Source organism: Cetorhinus maximus, chromosome 24 (assembly GCF_964194155.1).
Source record: "Cetorhinus maximus chromosome 24, sCetMax3.hap1.1, whole genome shotgun sequence".
Lineage (NCBI taxonomy): Eukaryota > Metazoa > Chordata > Chondrichthyes > Lamniformes > Cetorhinidae > Cetorhinus > Cetorhinus maximus.
The window spans coordinates 52,607,729-52,632,733 of NC_135902.1; the positions used below are offsets into that span (position 1 = coordinate 52,607,729).

The window sequence follows — 25,005 nt, forward strand, 5'->3', positions numbered from 1 at the left end:
CACTAGTTCCATCATTATTGGTACTAACTTTTTATTCCACGTTTACTTAATTAAATTTAAATCTCTCCACAGCCAAGGTGGAATTTGAACTTGTTTTTCCAGATCAAAGGACCAGGTTCCTGAATTAGGCGTTCAGTATTATTACCACTGTGCCTCCAGCTAATTTACATATATCATTTAATGTTCATATCTGTGGTTAAATAGCTTGGTACTATTTTTAGGTACTGTGGGAAGGTTCATGTACTCGGGGAGAATACAAAAGTCTACCACAAAGATAAGCAGCTAAGTGGGCTTATCCCAAAATTAAAGTACTTGTTTAGTAATGCCCACACTATACATTTCCTGGGTTTACAGCATCGACCATGACCTTCTCAAGGGCAACTAGGGATGGGCAATAAATGCTGGCCCAGCCAGCGAAGCCCACATTAATTGATATGAAGATCAGCGCAACCTCGAATTCAGATCTAGATGGGTATTTTGTTACATAACTGTATTTCTTAAATTCCTCCCGAACAGTAAAATACTGAATTCACTTGAAACAAAGACTGTGGATCTGATTTGTTTTTAGACCTGTGCAATGAGTCAGTAGATTTCCCACTTTATTTTCATTTTCAATTTCCCTTTGGGCTCGGAGTGGAGCCTACAAGACTGACGTTATAAATTCCTCAAAATCACATGACACTGCTCCCAAGACAAACAGATAAGGCTGGTCACATTTAGTTACTAAGATGTGTAGGCAGAATTGAGCACTCCCGATGAGCTTATCCATGATTTTATTTAGCAATGCACCCAAAAATATGCAGATGTGCCAATCCTCACCTTTGATCACTCAGAATCTTGTAGAAACTATGCTCAATCTCACTGCTTTCTAATCCCAAAATTCTAAAATTCTAAAGTCCAAAGTTCTAAAGTTGGTTAAAACATGCATAACAATCAAAGTTATTATAAGGCTGCATGTTAAAAAGTCCAGAGCCCACAAAGCCTCACACATTGATTGCTTGGCAAGAATTTAAACTACATTCCAACACTCAGCGTCATAGTCCTGAGTTTCCAGCCCCATAACCTCTGCATCACCAAGACTTCCACATTCGCAAGCTTTGTCCTGTCTCAGCTCGTCTGTTGCTGGAACCTTCATCTGTGTTTTTCTGCCATGTCCGGCCTTAACTATTCCAATGCTTTTCTGGTCAGCCTCACCTCTTCCCCCCCCTCCATAAACCTCAGCTCACCCAAAACTGCTGTCCATCACGAAATCCCATTCGCCCGCCATCCTGCTGTGATCACTGACCTGGTGCGGCAACGCCTCGATTGTAAAAGTCTCATCCTTGCGTTCAAATCCCTCCACGCTCTTGCCCCTCCCTTTCTCTGTAACCTCCTCCAGCCCCAACACCTCGAGAACTCCACTCTAGTGCACCCCGATTTAAAATCGCCCCTACGGGGGTGGGTGGTGGGGGTTGGGGGAGGTGGGCAGCTGTACTTTTGGCTGACTAGGTTCTCGGCTCTGGAATTCTGTCCCGGAAACTCTCCATCTCTCACTCCTCCCTTAAGATGCTTCTTCAAACCTACCGATTTTAACCAAGCTTCTGATCACATATATTTCCCTATGTAGCTCAGCGTCAAATTTCATTTGATAACACCCCTCCTCCCGGTGCTGTTTTACTCAGTTAAAGGCGCTATATAAATACAAGTTGTTGTTCCATTTTTTGTGAAAGATAGCTGTAAACAAACTGAGACCTTATGTCTTCTGATACACCCTGTTACTACATCTCAGCTTCAACACTGAAGCTTCCAATGTGTTTTGGAGCAAACCAAGGAGCAGTTCCCTTCCACACGGAGAAACTGGGAATTATTGTCCTGGGGAGGAGGGAAAGGCAAGAGGAGATTTGGCTCAAAATCACGATGGGTTTTAATAGGTAAGAAATTATTATCTGTCAGTGGCCAAAAGGTTGGTAGTTAGAGGGCACAGGTTTAAGGTAATTGAAAAAAAGAACTTAAGGCATCACGAGAAAAAAATGGTTTGCACGGTAAGTTGTTATTAACTGGAACGCGCTGCCTGACAGGATGATGGAAGCAGATTCAAAAGTAACTTTCAAAAGGGAATTGGCTAAATACCTCAAAGGGGGAAAATTGCAGGGCTAAGGGGAAAGGGCAGGGAAATGAGACTAACCGGATAGTTCAAACAGTCAACACAGGCACGATGGGCTGAATGGCCTCCTGCGCTACATCATTCTGCGTTGCTATGAAGGAGGTGCGGCTTGTGGAATAAAGCTTTAGTCAGCTAAATTGTCCAATGGGTTAAATGGTCTAAAAGTGATTATATTGCAGTAAGGAATGATGTAAACTAACCAAGCAGTGTAAAACTAATCAAGCGGAGTATCTTTGAAAAGTTTGTGGTTACAACTGATTCCTGTTATATTTTATATTATAATACTTGAAAGTGCATGGTAAAATAGGGCAAAGTCAGCATGGTTTCATCAAGGGGAGGTCATGCCTGACAAATCTGTTAGAATTCTTTGAGGAGGTAACGAGTAGGTTAGACAAAGGAGAGCCAATGGATGTTATCTACTTGGACTTCCAGAAGGCCTTTGACAAGGTGCCACACAGGAGGCTGCTTAGTAAGATAAGAGCCCATGGTGTTGGAGGCAAGGTACTAGCATGGATAGAAGATTGGCTGTCTGGCAGGAGGCAGAGAGTGGGGATAAGGGGGTCCTTCTCAGGATGGCAGCCGGTGACTAGTGGAGTTCCACAAGGGTCAGTGTTGGGACCACAACTTTTCACTTTATACATTAATGATCTAGATGAAGGAACTGAGGGCATCCTGGCTAAGTTTGCAGATGATACAAAGATAGGTGGAGGGACAGGTAGTATTGAGGAGGCGGGGAGGCTGCAGAAGGATTTAGACAGGTTAGGAGAATGGGCAAAGAAGTGGCAGATGGAATACAATATGGGGAAGTGTGAGGTCATGCACTTTGGTAGGAAGAATAGAGGCATAGACTATTTTCCAAATGGGGAGAGAATTCAGAAATCTGGAGTGCAAAGGGACTTGGGAGTCCTAGGCCAGGATTCTCTTAAGGTTAACTTGCAGGTTGAGTTGGTAGTTAGGAAGGCAAATGCAATGTTGGCATTTATTTCAAGAGGACTAGAATATAAAAGCAGGGATGTGCTGCTGAGGTTTTATAAGGCTCTGGTCAGACCACATTTAGAATATTGTGAGCAATTTTGGGCCCCGTATCTCAGGAAGGATGTGCTGGCCCTGGACAGGGTCCAGAGGAGGTTCACGAGAACGATCCCAGGAATGAAAGGCTTAACATATGAGGAACGTTTGAGGACTCTGGGTCTATACTCGATGGAGTTTAGAAGGATGAGGGGGGATCTGATTGAAACTTACAGAATACTGAAAGGCCTGGATAGAGTGGACGTGGGGAAGATGTTTCCATTAGTAGGAGAGACTAGGACCCGAGGGCACAGCCTCAGAGTAAAGGGAAGACCTTTTAGAACAGAGATGAGGAGAAACTTCTTTAGCCAGAGAGTGGTGAATCTATGGAATTCATTGCCACAGAAGGCTGTGGAGGCCAGGTCATTGAGTGTATTTAAGACCGAGATAGATAGGTTCTTGATTGGTAAGGGGATCAAAGGTTACGGGGAGAAGACGGGAGAATGGGGTTGAGAAACTTATCAGCCATGATTGAATGGCAGAGCAGACTCGATGGGCCGAATGGTCTAATTTTTGCTCCTCTGTCTTATGGTTTAATGTTATGTGCTAGACGAAACAATGGTGCCCTGATTAAATTTGCTGATGTGGCAATTTATGTAATCTTTATCTAACATAGTTGTCGTTAAGCTGTTTCCTGTCTTATTGTGAAATGTACCATCTGCCTGTAATTGTATTACTGCAATCTTCCTTTGATTGTGCTAACAATGACATAACTGTGGTTTCTTGATGTACGAACCTTATATGGTATGAATTTCCTGTTATGAGGGGTGTAAACGACGCTGGATTCTCTGTTCAGGGTGTTAGGCTAGACTAGGAACCGTGTGTGGTGTCCTGAGCAGCCTACACGCTTGAATAAATATAGTGTTGCTTCTAACAAATCAGGGTTCTCTCGTGAGTTGTCTCACGATTTGACACACTGGACACCGCTTGATAACTCACTAAATTAACACAACAGGAAGCAGCAATGCTCATGGCAAGGGCATGGAATGCTGGGAGAAGAAATGAGACACAAATCTTCACCCCAATTATACCGCACAAAAGGACTGATTTATGTTTTGCAAGACCCTGGCCCTATTAAACAAAAGCCCAATTCCATTCTGCCGCTGAATAAAATTGGCAACATCAGCACCTATTTCCATTTTCAGCTAGGTGCAGCACCCAGGGGGAAAGAAAGAGAGAATAGATGCTCTACATTTTTATCATTCATTTCTTTTTAATCTTCAGGCCACTATTATAAAGATCCCTTTAAATTTAGTAAGAAGGCAAAGTTCTTTCTTCCACATGTGAAGCCATACCTGCTGTAAACTCAGTCTCAAAAACAAGGCTATGCATTCCTGTGTGTTGAACGAATACCCTGTGCTTCATTAGACGAAGTGCGTGCTGAATAGATTTAAATCCATAGCTTTCCAGGTTCAAGGACCGCTGATAGACCTTCTTGTACACTTTCTTTATTCTTCGCACTGGAATGCCATTTGGCTTGTCTTTAACCAGATTTGAAATTTCCTCCTGAAACACCGATATGTCAGGACCTGGCGAAAGACACAGATCGTTAAAACCCTTCGATCACGTGTAGAGTGAGGAACAGGACTATAAAGCTACACTTAATAATCTACGTTAATTGAAGTTGTGGAGATCTCATCCCTGTCTCACCTATGTTTGCAAACGGTGTTATGGCGTAGCCGGTGGTCAAGGCCGATTTGTTCAAATCCCAGAGGGAAACTTGAAACAACTGTCATAACCCATTTTTGCAATTTGTAATTTTGAGATGCAGACTTTGAATTCAGTCAGAATAAGACCACCAAGTCTCAGTTTTTATATAAAACTAAATTAAACATTTATCAATTTCCCAACAAATTAAACACACACACATGGCTACAAATTACTACTATAACAACTTTTTAACAAATCCCCAAATTAATCACCCCCAGGTGAATCTCCACTAAGGCAACAGTAACCCATAGACTTTAAATAGACACCAGGCATAGCACATTTGACCGTACGAATTCCAAATGATGTCCCTTTGCAAGTTGGTTGGAGGCATACAGGCTGGTTAGGTCTTAAATGCCTCTCACTTACGCACACAAACTCCTTTCTTTATATAGCTAGCTTTCCCTTTGAATGTAAATTTTCCATTGTGTCACTAGGTCTTATGAACTTCTGCTCTTTTAACAATAAAACCCCCTTTCATAGCACCAATTTTATTAGTAAGCTGAAAAAATAAACACATTGTTGGCTTCTTCCAGCTAGGTGCAAGATTTTACCCACAGTCTTAAATAGTTTATTCAAATGCAGACACTTTACCTTACTGTTCTCCCAATTAACATCTCAAAACTACTACACATCAAAGCACCCAGACCAGCTGGCTTTAATCCAAGACACACAGACACACACACACCTAGACACAGACCCCCACTAGAATTCTATTTTAAAAAATAATTTCCAAAACATTAGACACATTAACATCTCTTCATAACAGTCATTCCAAACATGTATAAAGTTTGGCCCACAAGCACAAAGGATTACCCTACAATAAAGTTGAATCTCTATAAAAGTATAGCAACCACAGAAGTCATACACCATACAGGTTAGATCAACGTAGCCAAAACAATTCAACCATGCCAATCGCCTAACTTTGACAGCTCCACACCTGCAGGGACTACATCAGAACACAAAGCCCAAGTTAATCTACAGCCAGGGCTGAACAAGTTCAAATGTATTCCATTGACCAGGTGTGTGACCATTACTTTGTCTCTCCACATGACATCTAAAAACATGCATCATTCCAACAGTGACTGGAACCTTTCACCTTCTGACTAAACTATAACAATCTGCTCCTATCACAATAAGCTAACAAAAAGGCTGGAAATATATGGTCTGCTGTCCCTAATATCATTGTAGAGAGGTCACTGCTTTTCTGGATATTTATGCCTGGACATTGCCCTATCCACTGACAGTTCAAACAATCATCTTCAATCCCCTCCTAGCCACCTCCCAGCAAAGCCATTCAGTACAAATAAAACACCGGCATTCACCCAATAATCTGGAATTTATTTTTATTCTTTCATGGGATGTGGGCATCCCTGGCAAAGCGAGCATTCGTTGCCTGAAGTAGTGTTGAAATTCTCATGTGGCCATTAGTTGGGTAAAGATTAATTGGGTTTACAGGAATAACATGTCCGCTGAAGCTCGGTCTCATGATGCATAGCTTCCTCTTGGAGGGGTGTACAAACATGGCTGCCGTAACCATGGAGTCTGGGAGAAGGACTCTCCCTTACATGATTGAATAAGCCAGCTCTCTCTGGACACCAGAGTGGTGACTGAAATCTCCCACAACATTGCCCATCCCTCACTGCCCTTGAACGGAGTGGTTTGCTTGGCCATTTCATTAAGAGTCAACCTCATTGCTGTGGGCCTGGAGTCACATGTGGGCCAGACCAGGTAAGGATGGCAGATTTCCTTCCCAAAAGGACATTAGTGAACCAGAGGGTTCGAGTGATATTTTCGTGGTAATCATTACTGCGCTAGCTTTCAATTCCATATTTTTTAAAAATAAATAAATAAATAAAGCTGCTGCTGCTGTGGGATTTGAACCCATATTCCCAGAGTATTAGCCTGGGTTACGCTGGCATTCCATTGCGCCACCATCTCCCCTTAAGATTACTCATGGTATATTCTATTCGCAAAAAGAAAACAGGATAAATATAACTTGGGCCCCACCAGCCTCCTCCCAATCATCTACAAAGCGATTGGAGGAATCAATCGGTATGGCCATCAATAACCACCACTCACCGACGCTCAGTTTGGTTCTGACAAACTCCGTTAACATCGGCCTCAATTTTAGACACGGATGCTAAGAACTTCAGGAGAGGCAAGGATAGCTGCCCTATATCAGGGCATCTTTTAACCAAACATGGAGCCGCACCAAAACTGAGATGAATGAGGGTCTGAGAGAGAGAGAGCACTCTTAGCAGCTGGGGTCATACTCAACAAAAGGAAGTTGGTCCTTTTTTGGAGGAGGATAATCAGCTCAGACCTAGGATATCGCTTCATAAGTTCCTCAGTGAAGTGTCCTTGGCCGCTAGGTCAATACCTACTCTTCTGCCATAAGACCGGGGGCAAAACCAGAGATTCCACAGTGTTCAGCTCTAAACATAACTCCTCTGATAATGAAGTGGTTTATGCTACATTATAGCAGGAATTGGACAACATCTAGGTTTGGGCTGACAAATGGCAGTTAAAATTCATGCCACATAAACATCAAACAATTGCCATTTTCAACCAGCAAGAGTCAAACACCTCCGCCTGGCCAAGACCCCCCCCACCATCAACAGAAAAGCACAATACTGCAGACACCAGAAAGCTGAAATAAAAACAGAAAATGCTGGAAATGAAACAGCGATTTTCTTATACTTTTTTGTTTAGTAGACTGTATTCACTGCTCATGTGGTCTGCCCCACACTGGGAACACCAAATGAAGATTGGGTGACCTCTTAGTGGAACACCTCAGTTCAGTCTGCAAGCATGACCCACCCTCAGCCTCCTGTTGCTTGTCCTTCCAACTCTCCATCTTGCGTTCACTCTGACCTTTCTGTCCATGGCCTGTTACAATGTTCCAATGGAGCTGAAGGCAAGTTACAGGGACAACCCCTCATCTTCCAACTTGGAACTTTACACCCTTCTGGGTTCAACAGTTTTATGCCTTCATCTTGTTTAATGTTTTTTTTTGGCTGATTTGGTTTCTCGTTTATTCCTTCACTTTGCATTTGGACGGCTACCATCCCGCCATTCACACCTCATCTAGACACATCTTTTGTTTCTTTACTTTACCCACCACAAAACCCATCATTTACTCTCTCCTGCCTTACACCCTGTCACAGGCCTTTCCTTTTGCTCTTTCTCCCCGCTTTCACTTGCTCAGAACTTATTACATTTTTATCTTTCCTTAGTTCTGATGATGATTATTGATCTGAAACATTAACTCAGGGTCCTCTCCACAGACGGTGCCTTACGGGCAGAATCAAGGGTTTCAGACGCTAACTCGACATTGTCGCCTCTTTCTGGGAAGGCTCATCACACCTTGCGCCACTTCCCCCAGGAACAAGGACCCTGGGGCAGAGGTCCCGCCCACCAAGGTTATCGGCCAATTGGAGGCCAGCAGCTCTTCTGTACTCAGCAGCGCCATCAGGGGAGGTGGTGTCTGCTGCCAGCACTACACCCACCCAAGGCTTCGGATCAAGGAGGGGTCTAGGCCCAGGTGTGTAATGGCAGGAAGGTGGTCATGGGAGGAGATGTAGGGGGATTGACAGCAAGGGCAGGGGGTGGCTCTAAGCAGGCCCCAACCTCACCCCCACTTTGTGGCAGGTCCCTTGACCGTGCAGACTGTCTTTGAACAATGGACCCCACACTGGGGGCCTGTGGCAAACACACCAGAGTTTGCTTCTCTTTCTCGCCACAGGGTTAATCATAGTAGCAGTGGAATGAGGTCCTTAAGTGAGCTGAGTACTTCTAGCATTTTCTGTTTTTCCTCCACCATCAACATCTTGATCAAGACCAAAGATTAGTGCAGTGGCTACAAGAGCAGGGCAGAGATTAAGCTCTCTCCAACACTCATCTCCTGACTCCTCAAAGTCTCTCAATCATCTCCAAGTGTCAAGTCAGGAGGATGATGATATCTTCATCACTCGCTGAAATGAGGGCAGGGCAGTTTTCTTGATCTGCACCCTTGCCACTAGTCTCAACATCCACCCTCCTCCATCATCAGTGGGCTAGCGTTGTATTACGTACCACCTACAGTGGGCTGCAGCAACTCACTAAGACTACTTCCTCCCCACTGAGAAGTACAAGATCAGTAATGTTGAAGGAACACCATCGCCCTCAGATTTCCCTCCAAGTCACACACGATTCTGACTTTGACATACATTGCTCTTTCTTCATTGTCACTGGGTAAATATCCTGAGATTCCAGACCTAACATCCCTGTGGGAGCAGTATCACCATACAGACTGCAACTGTTCAAAAAGAAGGCCCACTATTACCTTTTCAGAGCATCAAGGGATGGATTGTAATCATGTACTTGACAGCATTGCTCACGTCTCGAGAACAATGTCTCTTAAGCCAGATATTGCCATTTGGACCTGGACAGGGAAAGCATCAATGACTTTCTTGTACAAAAATTCCAACACTTCAGTTCTAAATTTATTCTGAATCCAGAGTCTAGTTTGAATGTTGCATAAAATGTTCAAATAGCTCAGTATTAGACCGAAGCAGTCAAAACTGTTGCAGTTATGATCGGTCCTTTATATCCACACATCTATTTAATGTACTAATCATTTTACATCTGCGCACACTTCCTCTTAACTTTATCAATTATAAAGCCCTGTTAAAGTCCACATTATGGGCAGAATATGCAAGCTTGTTATACTCTCTCTTGTGGATTACATCACAATTTGCTAACAAAAGGGATTTCTATTCTGAATATGAAGAGAGGAATTTATAATTGGAAAATAGAAGGACAGAACTTCAAAAAAGGAACTTAAAACTTAAATTATGTCTGCATACCTTACTTGATGTGTCTCTCGGCCCCTAGCCCTGCTTGATCTGAAGGCTAAGCTTAATCCCTACTCAAGTGCAACACTGTAGGGAATTAACTAGGGTATTTTTGCAAACTATGCACAATATTTATTAAATGCTATTTTGGCATCCAGTGGTAGATCAAAATGAAAACATAAAACGCTGGAAAAACTCAGCAGGTCCGGCAGCATCTGTGGAGAGTTAAGGGGTGGAATCTTTCGAAGGCAACCGGCCGGGGGGGGTCAGGCTGCCGGCAAGGGCCCCATGATGTCTCTTTTCGGGAAGGGCCTGTGCACCTCAGGCCGCTCAGGCACTTGACAGGCCAGAATTTTGCGGGCCTCCCCCCGGCACCCCACACCCCCAAACCCCCTCGCCCCCTGCGCTCCACCCCCCCCAAACACCCTGCCTCCCCCCAACCCCCCCTAGGATCAAGGACCCCAGGGGCAGAAGTCCCACCCACCAAGAGCTGCTGGCCAATCAGAGGCTGGTGGCTCTTCTGGGCTCTGCAGCGCTGCTGGGAAGGTGGTGGCTGCAGCTGGTACTACATCTGCCCGAAGCCTTGATCACGGAAGGATCCAGGCACAGGGTGAGCGATGGTGGAAGGAGGGCGGGGGGGGGGGGGGGGTTTGGCAGCAAGGGCAAGGGGATGCCTCTCAGCAGCCCACATTCCCCCGCCCCCTCACCAATGCTAGGTCCCTGGATTAGGCACAGGGCCTTCGAACAAAGGATCCCCCACACACAACAGGAGCCACAACAAAGATGCCAGGGTTTGCTCATCAAGTTCCCTGGGCAGCCAAGCTACCCTTCCACTGGGCTGATACCAGCAGCAGCACGAAGAGGCCTTTAAGGTGGCATTAACTGCCCACTTAAGGGCCTCAATTAGTGGTGGGGCAGGAAGGCCATCCACAGGCCCTCCAACTATGGACTTAAGCGGGATGGAGGAGGGAAGATGGTGAGTCCCCACCCTTCACCCTCCCACCTGATCAAAAGACCCCCCACTCCTGACCCCCGGCACCAAACCTGCCTCCAGGGGGGAGCACAAGATTCCGCCCAATGTTTTTTCTACTTCTGGGGAACCCAAAGCTAGGGGATTATAAATATAAAATAGTCACATTAGGTGAAGTAGTGTGGGAGGAGGCTCGTGTGATGTATAAATGCCGGCATTGACCTGTTAGGCCTGTGATGTAAATTTATGTAACTCAGTCTAGGCTGCGGAGTGAAGCTGGTAAATCCTGAGTCTGTGCTGTGCCCTCACTCAGTGAACCATCTACACTGACAACCTTTAAGGAGGCTGATTTCTCAAAGCACCTCTGGTTTCCAATAACATTACCCGGCTGTGGGATACTGGCCTGGATTTCACAGTGTGGCAGGGGCTTTGCTGTCCACCAGCCAGCTGGAGGGTCAGGGTTAACCCTGCCTCTGCCAGTTATGGGAGTCCCAGCTGACTTTATGTGCACCTCCAGGCAATTTACAGCCTGCACTCAGGGCTTCTGTCCTTTTGAGGCCTCACTCCATGAGCCAGCAGTGCTACCATGCGTGATGACCACTGCCAGGGCTACAACCAGGCAAGACCAGCAACGATGGAGGTGGCCCCTGAACCCAGTTAGGGGTTGGGCTTTCCAGGACTATTCAACCAGCGAGGGGGGGGCGGGGATCGTTCATGAGGGAAGGGATGTTGCTATCAAAGGAGTAGTCTTGCGCTGGAGCCCTCCAAGGGCTTCCTTGATAACAAGTTTGTCAGAAACAACTCATGGTGTCCCACTCCATTTTGGGCCCTGTGGTCCTCTGTGAGCTGAGCAGGACCCTCCACCCCAAGCTCACAAGGAGGCCACCAGGGAATAGCTGGCTGTCTCTCCATGTGGCGAAGTATAAAACACCAGCAGCGATGGAAAGGGGCCCTTAACTGGCTCTTAGTTGGCCTAAGGGCAGGAGGGCCATCCTGGTGAAATGCCAGTGGGGGTGAGAAGGCAAGGGGTGTGCCACCCCTCCACCAGATCTTTCATCCCACCCACTTCCTGGCTCCTTGGGTCTCCATTAGATTCAGTACCACATGCTGTCCCTTTCTTGACCTCCAGTAAAAGATGCCAAGCGTCTACCATTAGGTAACAGATTTGTCCCAGTTTGCAAACAAACTGAAATGGGGACAATTAACATTCAAGCATTTAAAAGAATTATCGATCCTGTAGATGGAACAAGTTAAAATACCAGCTGGTCTCCTCTTTCTTACAGCTATATGCCCTCTTTGACTCTCTTTTTTGCAAAGTCCCCAGCTTTTACTTAGCAACTGCTGATACCAACATGGCTAAATGCAGAGCTCAATGTGGGGAATCACGGGCGATTAATCTGGGGTCTGATGGGGAGGGAGCGTTGTAACAGCATTGTAAAGGATTCAGTGCCACTGCTCAAAAGGAGAGCAGGGAGTTTTGCTGGCCTCACTTTCCTCCCACAATGTGCATCACCAAATAATGGATCAACGGGTCAATCACCTCTTTGCCACATGTGGAATACTGCAATCCATCAATTAACCGCTGCGCTTTGCCTAGATAATAACAGCAACTTCACTTTAAGAGCAATTCATTAGTTGCGAAGCACATTAGGACACCTTGAGGATGTGATAAGGTACTGTACAAATACAAGCTATTTTCACTCACAAAATGTTTCATACATCAGAAGATTTTAAAGTAGATTTTATTACCTGCTGGCTGGGGTTTCGGACACGGTGGCTGCGACGAGAGTGTAACTCCTGGTTGGCAACAAGTGTCGGTTTTGCCCTGAATCGCAGACCGAACTTTGGAAAAACCAAAAGAGGTATTTGGAATTTTCGGGCTTTTTTTGGGTGGTTTTCGAAACTTAGCGATGACAGTAAATCCCTTTTTGGTGGGTATTAGATACAAAACGTCACTCATTGACGCCATCATGGCTTGCATCGTCGGGAATTCATAGTCCGAGGCTTCCAAATCCCTCTGGTATTTTTTTTTATAAACCTTTTGCAATTTTTTTAAACAGATGCCTTCACGGAAGGGATGGAGGAGCTCCAGCAGCTCATCTTTCAATTTCTCTTTCTTATCCACTGTGTAAAAGAACAATTTCTCTTCAGAAAGCAACATCCAATTTAAACCTCAATTTTAACAACTCTTATTGACCGAGTACGGAAGATCAATGTCTTACAGTAAAAAAAAAAGGAGAAACAACATATGCAGCCCATTTCCACAGACCGGCAAACCTTCTCAATCCTTCCTTGACCACAGGCTTTTATCACCCCTCTCAATGCAGAAACCGCATCACTTCAACTGACCGGTCACCTCAGGCTCCCACCTCCAAAAGCAACCTTAACCAACATTATCTATGGCCCAGCTGATTCCTCATTATACACAAACAGGAAAATATCAAACTTTGTCATTGTTTCCATTTTAATAGTAAATGTGTCGTGACATTTTTATTTCCCTTGTCCTGCACTTTGCTCATTTTATTTGCTCAAAAGATATTTCTTTTTCTTCCCAAATACAATGACTCCTCATGGGGGTATAGCTTCAGCAGCCTTTCCTCATCTGCATGTCAACCTCGAATGGGAATATTGGCAGACCAGTTCACTTCAGAAGCATCACAGCAAATGCTAGTGCTGTTCGCACCTGATGTTGACATAGCCTTTCAATCAGATTTGCTGGATTGCAATCTTAGCCTCTATTTTCCTCCTTAACCCAAAGATGGACAAACTGTAGACCATCAACCCTCTCTGGCAAACTCAGTGTGGAATTGGAGATTGAATTAGTTTTCCTGATCTGCAATCAGAGAATGCTGGAAAAACTCAGCAGGTCTGGCAGCATTTGTGGAGAGAGAAAAACCAGAGTTAACGTTTCAAGTCTGTGTGACTTTGAAGGAGAGTCGTAAGGACTTGAGACGTCAACTCTGTTTCTCTCTCCACGGATGCTGAGTTTCACCGGCATTTTCTGCTTTTACTTCAGATTTCCAGCATCCGCGGTAAGTTTTCTTTCATCTTAGTTTTCCTGATCTGTTTGGCTGAGCTACTGGGTAGATTTCCTCAGCCATCTGTAAATTCAACCGCCCTCAGTGCACATTCACCAAGTGCCACGAGAGGGTTTTATAACTGGAGAAGCCTGAGGAACAGACAATTTGCTATGCCACAAATATGAAGCTACCCAGTGCTTCACTAGGATTTAGTCACTGCAAGACTATTGCTGGAGGAAAGGGAAATAACTCTGGGGACAGAAAAGGCAATCAAATACTTCCATTAATTTATTTACCCATCCAAATATCCTTTGTTGTCCTTCTTATAGTCTAGATTCACCCAGGTATCATTATTGTCAAAAAGGGCAGGTAAGATATTAAAGATCTTTTACAACACATCTGGATCATCCCAGTTTACATCAACCTGCTTTTTCAATTCTCTTTCCCTGAGAGAGATGCAGCCTCCAACTCCTCACTTTCCTAATAGCAAGGCAGAGAGATCTCACTAACTCAGTTCCACGCAATAGCAATAATCTCGGGCTAAAAATATTATTTATAAATAAATATTGTTCCTTACCGTGATGCGGGTCTGGAATCCGCATTTGGTTTTCGGAGAGATTAACTAAGGGTAAGTTATCCAACATGTCGTTGGACGGACAGCTGAAATCTGCTGATCCTGCCCCACCTGCTGGATTGATAATGATCTTCTGACTATCACAATCCAAGCTGAACACGTCCTTCATACGCTCCAGAAAACTTGATACAGAGTCAAACCCATAATCTGAAAGCTTCAGTGATGTCTTGTACATCTTCAGGTAGAGAAGGGATAACTGAGATAAAGGGACACCTTCAGGGTGAGCATGACACAGTCCAGATATCTGTTGTTGCAGCAAATCCATTTAATCAGCTACAAGGAAATCAAAGAAGTTTATCCAAAGAAGTGGTTTCTTCGCTTAATTCACCAATCAGGCAGAGCAATCTCCCTCCCAGATCGACACGATTAACGTGCTGCCACTTGGACTCTCGCTCTTATATTCACAAGCCTAGATATTTTGTTGCTTGAAGGGGTTGTACTTGGACAGTAACACTTTAATACAAAATGTATCTTTTATCATCTGTTTGGGGGGGGGGGGGGGGGGGTGTTTTCAATTTTATACAACATTTGAAACGACATGGACACCAATTTCACATCTGTCCTCCCAAACTGCTCCATAAACACGGGTAGAAAATTGAACGTTAAAAACTCAAGGCTTGACCTTTGGTCAAACTGACAATTAATGGGTTTCTTTAGATTGTAACAAAGCCTCCGGTAATTCTGTTTAATGTAAAATATACTAGCAAACTGAGTGCAACAGAGCACACCCAGTCCAAACGTTCACCTACATAACAATGACTGGGCTTAACTTGGTTCATTAGTTGTGAAGCAATTTGAGATCTAGGGATATGGATATAAAAGCAAATCTTTTTTGATAAGGTGTTATACAAATGCAAGTTTGTTCTTTCTTCTTTCTTAAGGAATAAAGACTCACGTAAAGCACCTTTCACAGCTTCAGGAAGTTCCAAATTGCTTCACAGCCAATGAAATACTTTTGAGTGTTAAATGTTGTTGTAGCGTAATGATAATTCCCTGGAACCATTCTCGTGAATCATTTCTGCACTCTTTCCAACGCCTTCACATTATTCCTAAAGTGCGGTTCCGTCCAGATCCTAGACCGAACTAGTGTCTTATACAAGTTCAATATAACCTCCTGCTTTGTACTTTATGTCCCTATTAAGTCTAGAATACTGTATGCTTGATTAACTGCTCTCTCAACTTATCAGACCAGCTTCATGACTTATGCATTATCATAATCTCTCTGACAGCTGAACCAAGCCAGGGGAGAAATGAATACTAGCAGCAAAGTACTGAATACCCAGTCAGTACACTCTAGATTAGACCCTAGGCCAATCCAGAGTGCCATCAAAATCAATTCAGTTATTTTAGAACATGAGATATTGTGCACAGTTCTGGGTGCCACATTATAGGAAGGATGTGAACACATTGGAGAGGGTACAGAGGGGAATGGTTCCAGGGATGAGAAACTTCAGTTACGAAGACAGATCGGAGAGGTTGGAACTGTTCTCCTTGGAGAGAGGAGATTAGATAGAGATGTTCAAAATCATGAGGGGGCTGGACAGAGTAGACAGGGAGAAGCTGTTCCCGCTCGTAAAAGGATCAAGAACAAGAGGGCACAGATTTAAAGTGGTTTGCAAAAGAAGCAAATGTGATGTGAGAAAAAACTTTTTCCACCCAACAAGTGGTTTGGGTTTGGAATGCACTGCCTGGGAGTGTGGTGGAGGCAGGTTCAATCGAGACATTCAAGAGGGCATTGGATGATTATCTGAATAGAAACACAATGTGCAAGGTTAAGGGAAAAAGGCAGGGCAATGGCGCTAGGTCATAATGCTCATTTGGAGAGCCTGTGCAGACATGACGGGCCGAATGGTCTCCTTCTGTGCCATTAAGATTCTGTGATGAGGACAACCTCCAAACTGCCGATCGGAAGCAAAGTACGGACCTGAAATCCGGAGCTTCCACATTGCTGAAATTACCATAAAGTTAGGGGGGGAGGGGGGGTCTCCCAACACAGTTATGTCTATTTTGAAAAAGGCATGGGCCAGAATTTTCAACGTGATGGGGGCTGAGCTCCCGCCATCCGAAGAGTCAATGGGGAACAACCCCTGCCGACCCCAGCAGCCCCGATGCCATTTCACGCTCTAACGAGTGTTGACTGGCAGAAGGCGGGACTTCTGCCCGTTGCCAGGAGGAAGTCCCGCCTTGGGGAGCTGCTGGCCAATCAGATTGGCCGGCAGCTCTCCAGTCAATGCCAGGAACAGCGCTGCAGTGGCCGGAAGAGGCCAGGAACCGGAGGAGAGGTAAGTGGCAGGGGTCAGGGGTAGGGGAGGTCTGGGGGTTCGCACGGGGGGTGGGGGGGGGGGGGGGGGGTGATTGGGGTCTTGGGGGATAGGTCGGGTGTGGGTGGAGGGGCAGGAGGTCTGGAGGTCACTGGGCCCTAATGGGAGGTGCCCCAAGTCAGGAGGGGGCTTCTGATGGAGGCGCACACCCCCGACTTCCCTCCCAAGATCAAACTTTGATCAATTTCAGGTTTCCCCCCCCCCACTCCCATCCATGCAATTTGTCACTCCCCCTGCCACCTCACCTCAGAAGCTGGTGGGCAGGGAGAGTGTGAAATTCTGGCAGTGGAGTAGCACTTCTAGCAGAACATAGTCCTCCTGGCATTCCCTTCCCCTTTAAAATAAGATTTTTTGAGCACTACAATACCACGATCTGTACTTACATAGCAAAACGTCCCAGGGTGCTTCACGGAAGCGAAATTGGACCAAAATTGAAACTGAACGATAAGGATACACTAGAAAAGCAAAATACTAGTGGTGTTGGAAACCTGAAATAAAAGCAGAAAACGTTAAAAGATGCTGAGATGAGGCAGCAGCTGTGAAGAGAGAAACAAAGCTGAATCAGCCTCTCTGCCTTGGTCCTTCTGCACCGTTCCAGTGAAGCTCAACACACCATCAGGAGCGGAACCTCATCTTTCACTTGGGCACCTCACAACTTTCTGAACCGGCCTCATCATTGAGTTCAGCAATTTAAGATCATATCCACCGCTCCCATTTTTTTTCAGGCGGCAGCTTTGGTAACATTTACACTTTCCCGGGAGCCACCATTTCTTTCATTGCTTGTCCCGATACCATCATTTCATCTCCCTGGTCTTCAACCATATTAGACTTCTTCTTTGGTACTTTCCTCCCATCCCTGCTTTCCCTGACTCTATATTTGCTTAAAACCCGTCGTAACTCTAACTTTTTTCAGTTCTGCTAAAAGTTCATTGACCTGAAATGCTAACTTTGGTCCTCCCAGCCTGAGCTGCTGAGTATTTCTTCAGTTTTTAACAAAAGGGCTATTATGACAGGCGACCCAATTTTGATCCAAGAGGTCGGTCTTAAGGGACAACTTAAAAAGGAGAAGAGAGGGGCAGAGAAATGGAAAGGTTTGGGGAGAGAATTCCAGAGTTTGCAGCTTATGTAGATAAAAGCACCTCTGGCTATGGCAGATTGTTGGAAATCAGGATTGTACAAAGGGAGCAAAACTACAGGTGGTTTTGGGAATAGAAAATGGCTAAACATAATCACCTTAGGTAAGTAAAGTTAGCCTGAATGGACACATGTAGCTTTACACATACACAGTAAGCTTCTGCTCACACAGGAAGGTACATCCCTGAGCAGCTCAGTCAGGCAAAGAAGCTAAGAAGGAAAGGAGATCTGAATGCATGTAGTATTTGCAAAAAGACTGATGATTTGAATGCACTACTTGAGGTAAATGGGTATGATTTAATTGCCATAACAGAGACGTGACTACAGGGTGACCAAGATTGGGAACTGAATATCCAAGGATATGAAGCATTTAGGAGGTATAGGCAAAAAGGAAAAGGAGGTGGGGTAGCACTCTTAATAAGGGATGAGATAGGTACATTAGTGAGAGAGGATGTTAGACTGAAGGATCAAGATGTAGAATCAGTTTGGGTGGAGCTAAGAAACAGCGCAGGGCAGTAAACATTGGCGGGAGTTGTTTATAGGTCACCAAGCTGCAGGGGGGGGGGGGGGTTGGGGCAGGGATTGGTGCAGGGGTGTGTGTGGGGGGGGTGTGATGGGGGGGTCGGGGTGGCAGGGGGGTTGGTGCGGTGGGGGGGTGTGATGGGGAGTCGGGGAAGGGGGGTGTTGGGGGGGGTTTAGGGCAGGGGAGGTGTGTGGCGGGGGGGTCGGTTGGTGCAGGGGGGTCAGGGCGGGGGGGGGGGATGTCGGGGTGGGGTCGCTGCAGGGGGGCGGTTGGGGCAGGGGGATGTGGGGGTTGGTGTGTGTGGCCATGAGGGGGTGGGGGTATTTGGGTGGGGGGGGTTGGGGCAGGGGGGGTGGTCAGTGCGGGGGGGTGTGTGTGGGGGGGGGGGGGGTTGCTGCGGGGGGGGGGGGGGGTTGGGGGGGGGGGGTTGGTGTGTGTGGCCATGAGGGAGTGGGGGGGTTCTGACATGTGATTAAACCTCTAGGAAAACATCCCACAGCCCAGGGCAGAACTTCCTCAGGACTGGATGTTACAGTTTGTATTTTATATAAAGGAGCAGCCGGGAGGCGGGGGGGGGGCACATTGTCCCGGGGGGGGGGGGGGGAACATTGTAAAAAACCCTGAGGCCGGAGGACAGGAGCCTCCAGAATCAGAAAACAAGGGGAAACATGAGGAGAAACAGCAGCAAATTCAGGGAATGTGTGAATGGCTAAAACGTGTTCGTCAACTTGGGGAAAGAGGCTCGTGTAAACCGGGGGGGGGGGGGGAACCCGGGGGGGGGGACCCGGGAGCCGCAGCTCAGACTCTCAGATTGAAATCCCCTAAACCCTGCCCCCCCCCCGCAGGTTACCCAGAGAGACCCCCAACAGCCCCCCCAGTGCAGACAGGGCGGAGACCCCGCCAATTCCCAGACAGACACAGTCAGTAAGATTGAGGCTGGTGAAGCTGGGGGTAGAAACACACCTTGGGCTGGATACAGGCTCTCCGCTCCCGGGGCGGGGACCGCGCACATGGAGCTCCCGGGGCGGGGACCGCGCACATGCAGCTCCCGGAGCGGGGACCGCGCACATGCAGCTCCCGGGGCGGGGACCGCGCACATGCAGCTCCCGGGGCGGGGACCGCGCACATGCAGCTCCCGGGGCGGGGGGACCGCGCACATGGAGCTCCCGGGGCGGGGACCGCGCACATGGAGCTCCCGGGGCGGGGACCGCGCACATGGAGCTCCCGGGGCGGGGACCGCGCACATGCAGCTCCCGGGGCGGGAACCGCGCACATGCAGCTCCCGGGGCGGGGGAACCGCGCACATGGTGCTCCCGGGGCGGGGACCGCGCACATGGAGCTCCCGGGGCGGGGACCGCGCACATGGAGCTCCCGGGGCGGGGACCGCGCACATGGAGCTCCCGGGGCGGGGACCGCGCACATGGTGCTCCCGGGGCGGGGACCGCGCACATGGAGCTCCCGGGGCGGGGACCGCGCACATGGAGCTCCCGCTCTCTTCTTGAAAATCCCCCGCGTTAAACATTCACTTCCTTACCTGCTGCACCCTCCCCTCCCCGGCCCGGCCTGTGCACAGACACAGAGAGAGAGAGAGAGAAGCTGCAAACCGCACCCAGGGCTCTTGTGAGGATAAATGATTCGGTTTTTGCAGCACTGTAACCCCCCCCAGCCCAGCACAGCCTGTAAACCTGGCCCCCTCCCTCCCCCCGCTCGATGTGAAGTGACTGAGCGGGATCAGCTCCCCATCCACTTGCAGGGACTTGTTGCTGCAATGGAGGGCACTGTTAGCTCAATGCACCAATGCTCCAGCGCACATTGCCGGCTTTGACTGGGCTTCGTTTCCTTCCCCTGGGTCCTAACCTCACCCTCCCACCCGCACACGGCCGAGGGCAAGGCAAGCGGGGTCACAGAGTGGACAGTGTGTGAGGAGGGTGGGATCGAGAGAGACAGTGAACAGAATGTGCAGTCAGAGGAACTATCCCTCTCCCAGGGCAGGGGAGCTGTGCCTCTGATCATTTTGAATTTTGGGCTGTAGCATCAGGTCAGTTTTGATCTCCTACTGAAGGGCATGAATGGACCTGGGGCAGTAACCGGCGGGATAGATTCGGTGATCTGGCGGAAGCTTATCATACCCGATTTTTGGAAGATTTTGGCTGCCAGAACTGTCAATCAAAATAGAATATCTCCCAGAAACCAGCCTCATTCACCAACTTCACATTCCGAGATACCAGACTGACAAACATAACCTCCTGTTTAGACAGAATCCACAACTGATAGCAAGTGAGATTTTAGTCATAGAGCCATAGAATCATAGAGGTCTACAGCACAGAAAAAGGCCCTTCGGCCCATCGAGTCTATGCTGGTCAAACAAGTACCTAACTGTTCTAATCCCATTTTCCAGCACTAGGCCCATAGCCTTGTATGCCATGGCATCACAAGTGCACATCCAAATACTTCTTAAATGTTATGAGGGTTTCTGCCTCTACCACCCTTTCAGGCACTGAGTTCCAGATTCCCCACCACCTTCTGGGTGAAAAAATTCTCCCTCACATCCCCTCTAAACTTCCTGCCCCTTACCTTAAATCTATGCCCCCTGGTTATTGATCCCTCCACCAAGGGGAAAAGTTCCTTCCTGTCTACCCGATCTATGCCCCTCATAATTTTATACACCTCAATCATGTCCCCCCTCAATCTCCTCTGCTCCAGGGAAAATAACCCCAGTCTATCCAATCTCTCCTCACAACTAAAACTCTCCAGCCCAGGCAACATCCTGGTAAATCTCCTGTGCACTCTCTCTAGTGCAATCACACCCTTCCTATAATGCAGATTACAGAACTGCACGCAACACTCTAGCTGTGGCCTAACCAGCGTTTTATACAGTTCCAGCATAACCTCCCTGCTCTTATATTCTATGCCTCAGCTAATAAAGGCAAGTATCCCATATGCCTTCTTAACCACCTTATCTACCTGTCCCGCTACCTTAAGGGACCGGTGGACACCAAGGTCCCTCTGATCCTCGGGTCCTACCATTCATCGTGTATTCCCATGCCTTGTTTGTCTTGCCCAAGTGCATCACCTCACACTTATCCGGATTAAATTCCATTTGCCACTGATCAGCCCATCTGACCAGCCCGTCTATATCCTCCTGTAATCTAAGGCTATCCTCCTCACTATTTACCACCCCACCAATTTTCGTCTCATCCTCAAACTTACCGATCAACCCTCCTACATTCAAGTCTAAATCGTTTAAATATACCACAAACAGCAAGGGACCCAACACCGATCCCTTTGGAACCCCACTGGACATAGGCATCCAGTCACAAAAACACCCCTCGACCATCACCCTCTGCTTCCTGCCACTCAGCCAATTCTGGATCCAATTTGCCAAATTGCCTTGGATCCCATGAGCTCTTACCTTCATTATCAGTCTCCCATGCAGGACCTTATCAAAAGCCTTGCTGAAGTCCAAGTAGACTACGTCAAATGCATTGCCCTCATCTACACACCTGGTCACCTCTTCAAAAAATTCAACCAAATTGGTCAGACATGACTTCCCCTTAACAAAACCATGCTGACTGTCCTAAGTGTAGATTAATTCTGTCCCTCAGAATTGCTTCCAATAGTTTCCCCACCACTGAGGTTAGACTGACTGGCCTGTAGTTCTCTGGTTTATCCCTTCCTACCTTCTTGAATAACGGTACCACATTGGCTGTCCTCCAGTCCTCTGGCACCTCTCCTGTGGCCAGAGAGGTATTGAAAATTATTGCCAGCATCCCTGCTTTCTCCTCCCTAGCCTCACTCAACAGCCTGGGATACATTTCATCCGGGCCTGGAGATTTATCTACTTTTAAGCCTGCAAGACCACTTAGCACCTCCTCCCTATGCTAATTTCTTTAATTATATCACGTCCTCCTGCCTGATTTCCATATCCATATCGTCCCTCTTGCTTGTGAACACCGACACAAAGTATTCAGTAAAGTATTTTAGCAAAGCATTTTCAGATGCAGCTATGTTGTTTTTGTAAAGAACTCTGACCTGTTACAGATTAAAGCAACTGCCAATCTATATTAAGATAAAAGCAAAATACTGCAGATGCTGGAAATCTGAAACAAAACCAGAAAATGCTAGAAAAACTCAGCAGGTCTGACAGCATCTGTGGAGAAACAGAGTTAACGTTTCGAGTCCGTATGGACCCTTCTTCAGAGCCATATTGATTTATGAAGAAGAGTCATACGGACTCGAAACGTTAACTCTGTTTCTCTCTCCACAGATGTTGTCAGACCTGCTGCGTTTTTTCAGCATTTTCTGTTTTTATATTAATTTATGAGTGGTGTCGGGGGTGGGGGGGTGAGGGGAAAACTCGGGAGGCCTGGAAAAGGGTGTAAAAGGTCATAGGCTTTGTGGGGAAGATCAGAGGGGAAAAGGGGTGCCCGTTCACATGAGAGAGGGGAGGAGAGGAGGGTGCCAAGCGTGGGGGTTACCCAGCAAGTACACTGGAAACGACACTTAAATCCAGAAACTCTCACAACGGTGAACTCACCAGGTTTCCTGATGATTGGGAAATTTGGCCATCCATGTTTAAATTTTACAAGTTCAACAACAATGAAACTCGCAGATTCACTATCATATTTAAAGTGCCAATCAACAGAGCAGGAGTAGGCCATTCGGCCCATCGAGCCTGCCCTGCCATTCAATTAGATCAGGCTTGTCCAACTCATGGCCCACAGGCCGGATTGCGGCTCTCGAGCCCCCTGGTCATGGCCTGCCAAAATTGTTGGATATTCAACTGACTTACATCTGACAAATTCTGGTAGTGCTGCTCGTGAAGTCGCAGGCTAGTTTCTCCCCACATTAGCTGCTGCTAGGGATGTCTTTACTCCTGTACTCAAATCCTCTTGCAATAAAGGCCAACATACCATTTGCCTTCCTGATTACTTGCTGCACCTTCATGCCATCTTTTCGTGACCCATGAGCAAGGGCACTCAGGTCCCTTTCCACACCAACATCTCACCATCTAAGAAATACTCTGCCTTTCAGTTTTTTCTACCAAAGTGGATAACTTCACACTTATTCACATTATATTCCATCTGCCATGTTCTTGCCCACTCACTTAGCTTTGTCCAAAATCCCTTGAAGCCTCCTTGCATCCTCTTCACAACTCACATTCCCGCCTAGTTTTGTGTCATCAGCAAATGTGGAAATATTACACTTGGCTCCCCCAATCCAAATCATGTATATAGATGGTAAACAGCTGGAGCCCCAGCACTGATCCTTGCTGTACCCCACTAGTAACAGCCTGCCATCCTGAGAAAAACCCATTTATTCCAACTGTTTTCTGTCCCTAGTATTTCTGGGAGATTTTCCATATCCATCTCAGTGAAGAAACACGCAAAGTAATTGTTCGGTTTCTCCGCTATTTCCCTCTTCTCCGCTACAAACTCTCCCGTCTCCGCCTGTAATGGACACATGTTTGTCCTTGTTCATCTTTTCCTTTTCGCATACCTCAAGAAGCTTTTACAGTCTATGTTTCTCACTAGCTTGCATTCATGTTCTCTTTTCCCGTTCTTTATCAGTTTCTGGGTCTTCCTTTGCTGGATTCAGAATTGCTCCCAATCCTCAGGCTTACCACTGTTTCTGGCAACCTTACAAGCCACTTCCTTTGATGTAATGCAATCTTTAATTTTATTTTTAGCCGCAGTTGATTCACCTTTCCTGTTGGATTTTTGTATCTTTGAGGAATGTATATTTGTTGTAGACCATGAAATACTTCTATAAATCCCAGGTTGGTCAGCTAGCTCCCCTACCCCTTCCCACTTCCCACTTCCCATTGAAAACAAGTGGGTGAATTGGAGACGCTTGCTTCCAAGATTTGGATTTTTAAGACTTTAATCCCCCCCCTCAGCTGACTGTTTTTTTTATGGCTAAAAGTCTGTTTTTATTGGGAGTCCCAGCAACGTGGTGCCTGGTCCTGCCAATTCCACATTTCTTGCCGCACTTCTCTGCTGCCCAGCAGACGCCAGCTCGAGTGACACAGGCCCACTCTGTGGGCACTTTTCAAAGATCAGGAGCAGGCTGGATCTGCCCCCCCACTGGCACCCCCACATAGGGCAATCGCCATGGGTATCCAAGCCAAAGCAGCCACAGATGAGCAGGCGAGGTCACAATGGGAACACCGCATAAAAGTGGCCGAGGGCAGTGGCCCCTGCGTCAGCCAGAGCACGGAGTGGTTCACTGGGGTTTATTTCGCTTGCTAACGTGCACTTTGGTACTTTTTGCTGATAATGTGGATCTTGACATGATTGTCTCAGCTGTGGCTCAGTTGCTAGCATTCTCGCCTCGGAGCCACAAGGGCCTGGGTTCAAGTCCCAGCTCAAAGCTTGAGTGCATATAATCCAGTGTGAGGGAGCATTGCACTGTTGGAGGCACTGCTGCTCGAATCAGATGTTAAACGGAGGCCCCGTCTGCCTATTCAGGTGGATGTATAAGATCCCACGACACTGTTTAGAAGAGCAGGGAAGTTATCCAGTTCTGAAAAAGAGTCAGATTGGACTAGGAAATGTTAACTCTGTTTTTCTCCCTCCACAGATGCTGTTGAGTTATTCCAGCATTTTGTTTTTATTTAAGTTATCCCTGGTGTCCTGAGCAATATC

At 46.9% G+C, this 25,005-nt stretch overlaps 1 protein-coding gene across 1 annotated transcript in view; it reads right to left on the reverse strand.

The window, feature by feature from the left end:
- Positions 1 to 20,185, reverse strand: part of LOC144667617 (uncharacterized) — a 100,601-nt gene extending 80,416 nt beyond the window's left edge. Inside the window, exons 1-5 of the mRNA XM_078529081.1 lie at positions 19,893 to 20,185; positions 17,085 to 17,189; positions 14,324 to 14,653; positions 12,476 to 12,850; positions 4,507 to 4,740 (exon numbers count right to left, since the gene is read on the reverse strand). Coding sequence (XP_078385207.1) covers positions 4,507 to 4,740; positions 12,476 to 12,850; positions 14,324 to 14,645 — 931 coding nt within the window. The 5' untranslated portion in view covers positions 14,646 to 14,653; positions 17,085 to 17,189; positions 19,893 to 20,185. The remainder of the gene's footprint in view (positions 1 to 4,506; positions 4,741 to 12,475; positions 12,851 to 14,323; positions 14,654 to 17,084; positions 17,190 to 19,892) is intronic.
- Positions 20,186 to 25,005: the final 4,820 nt, after the last annotated feature.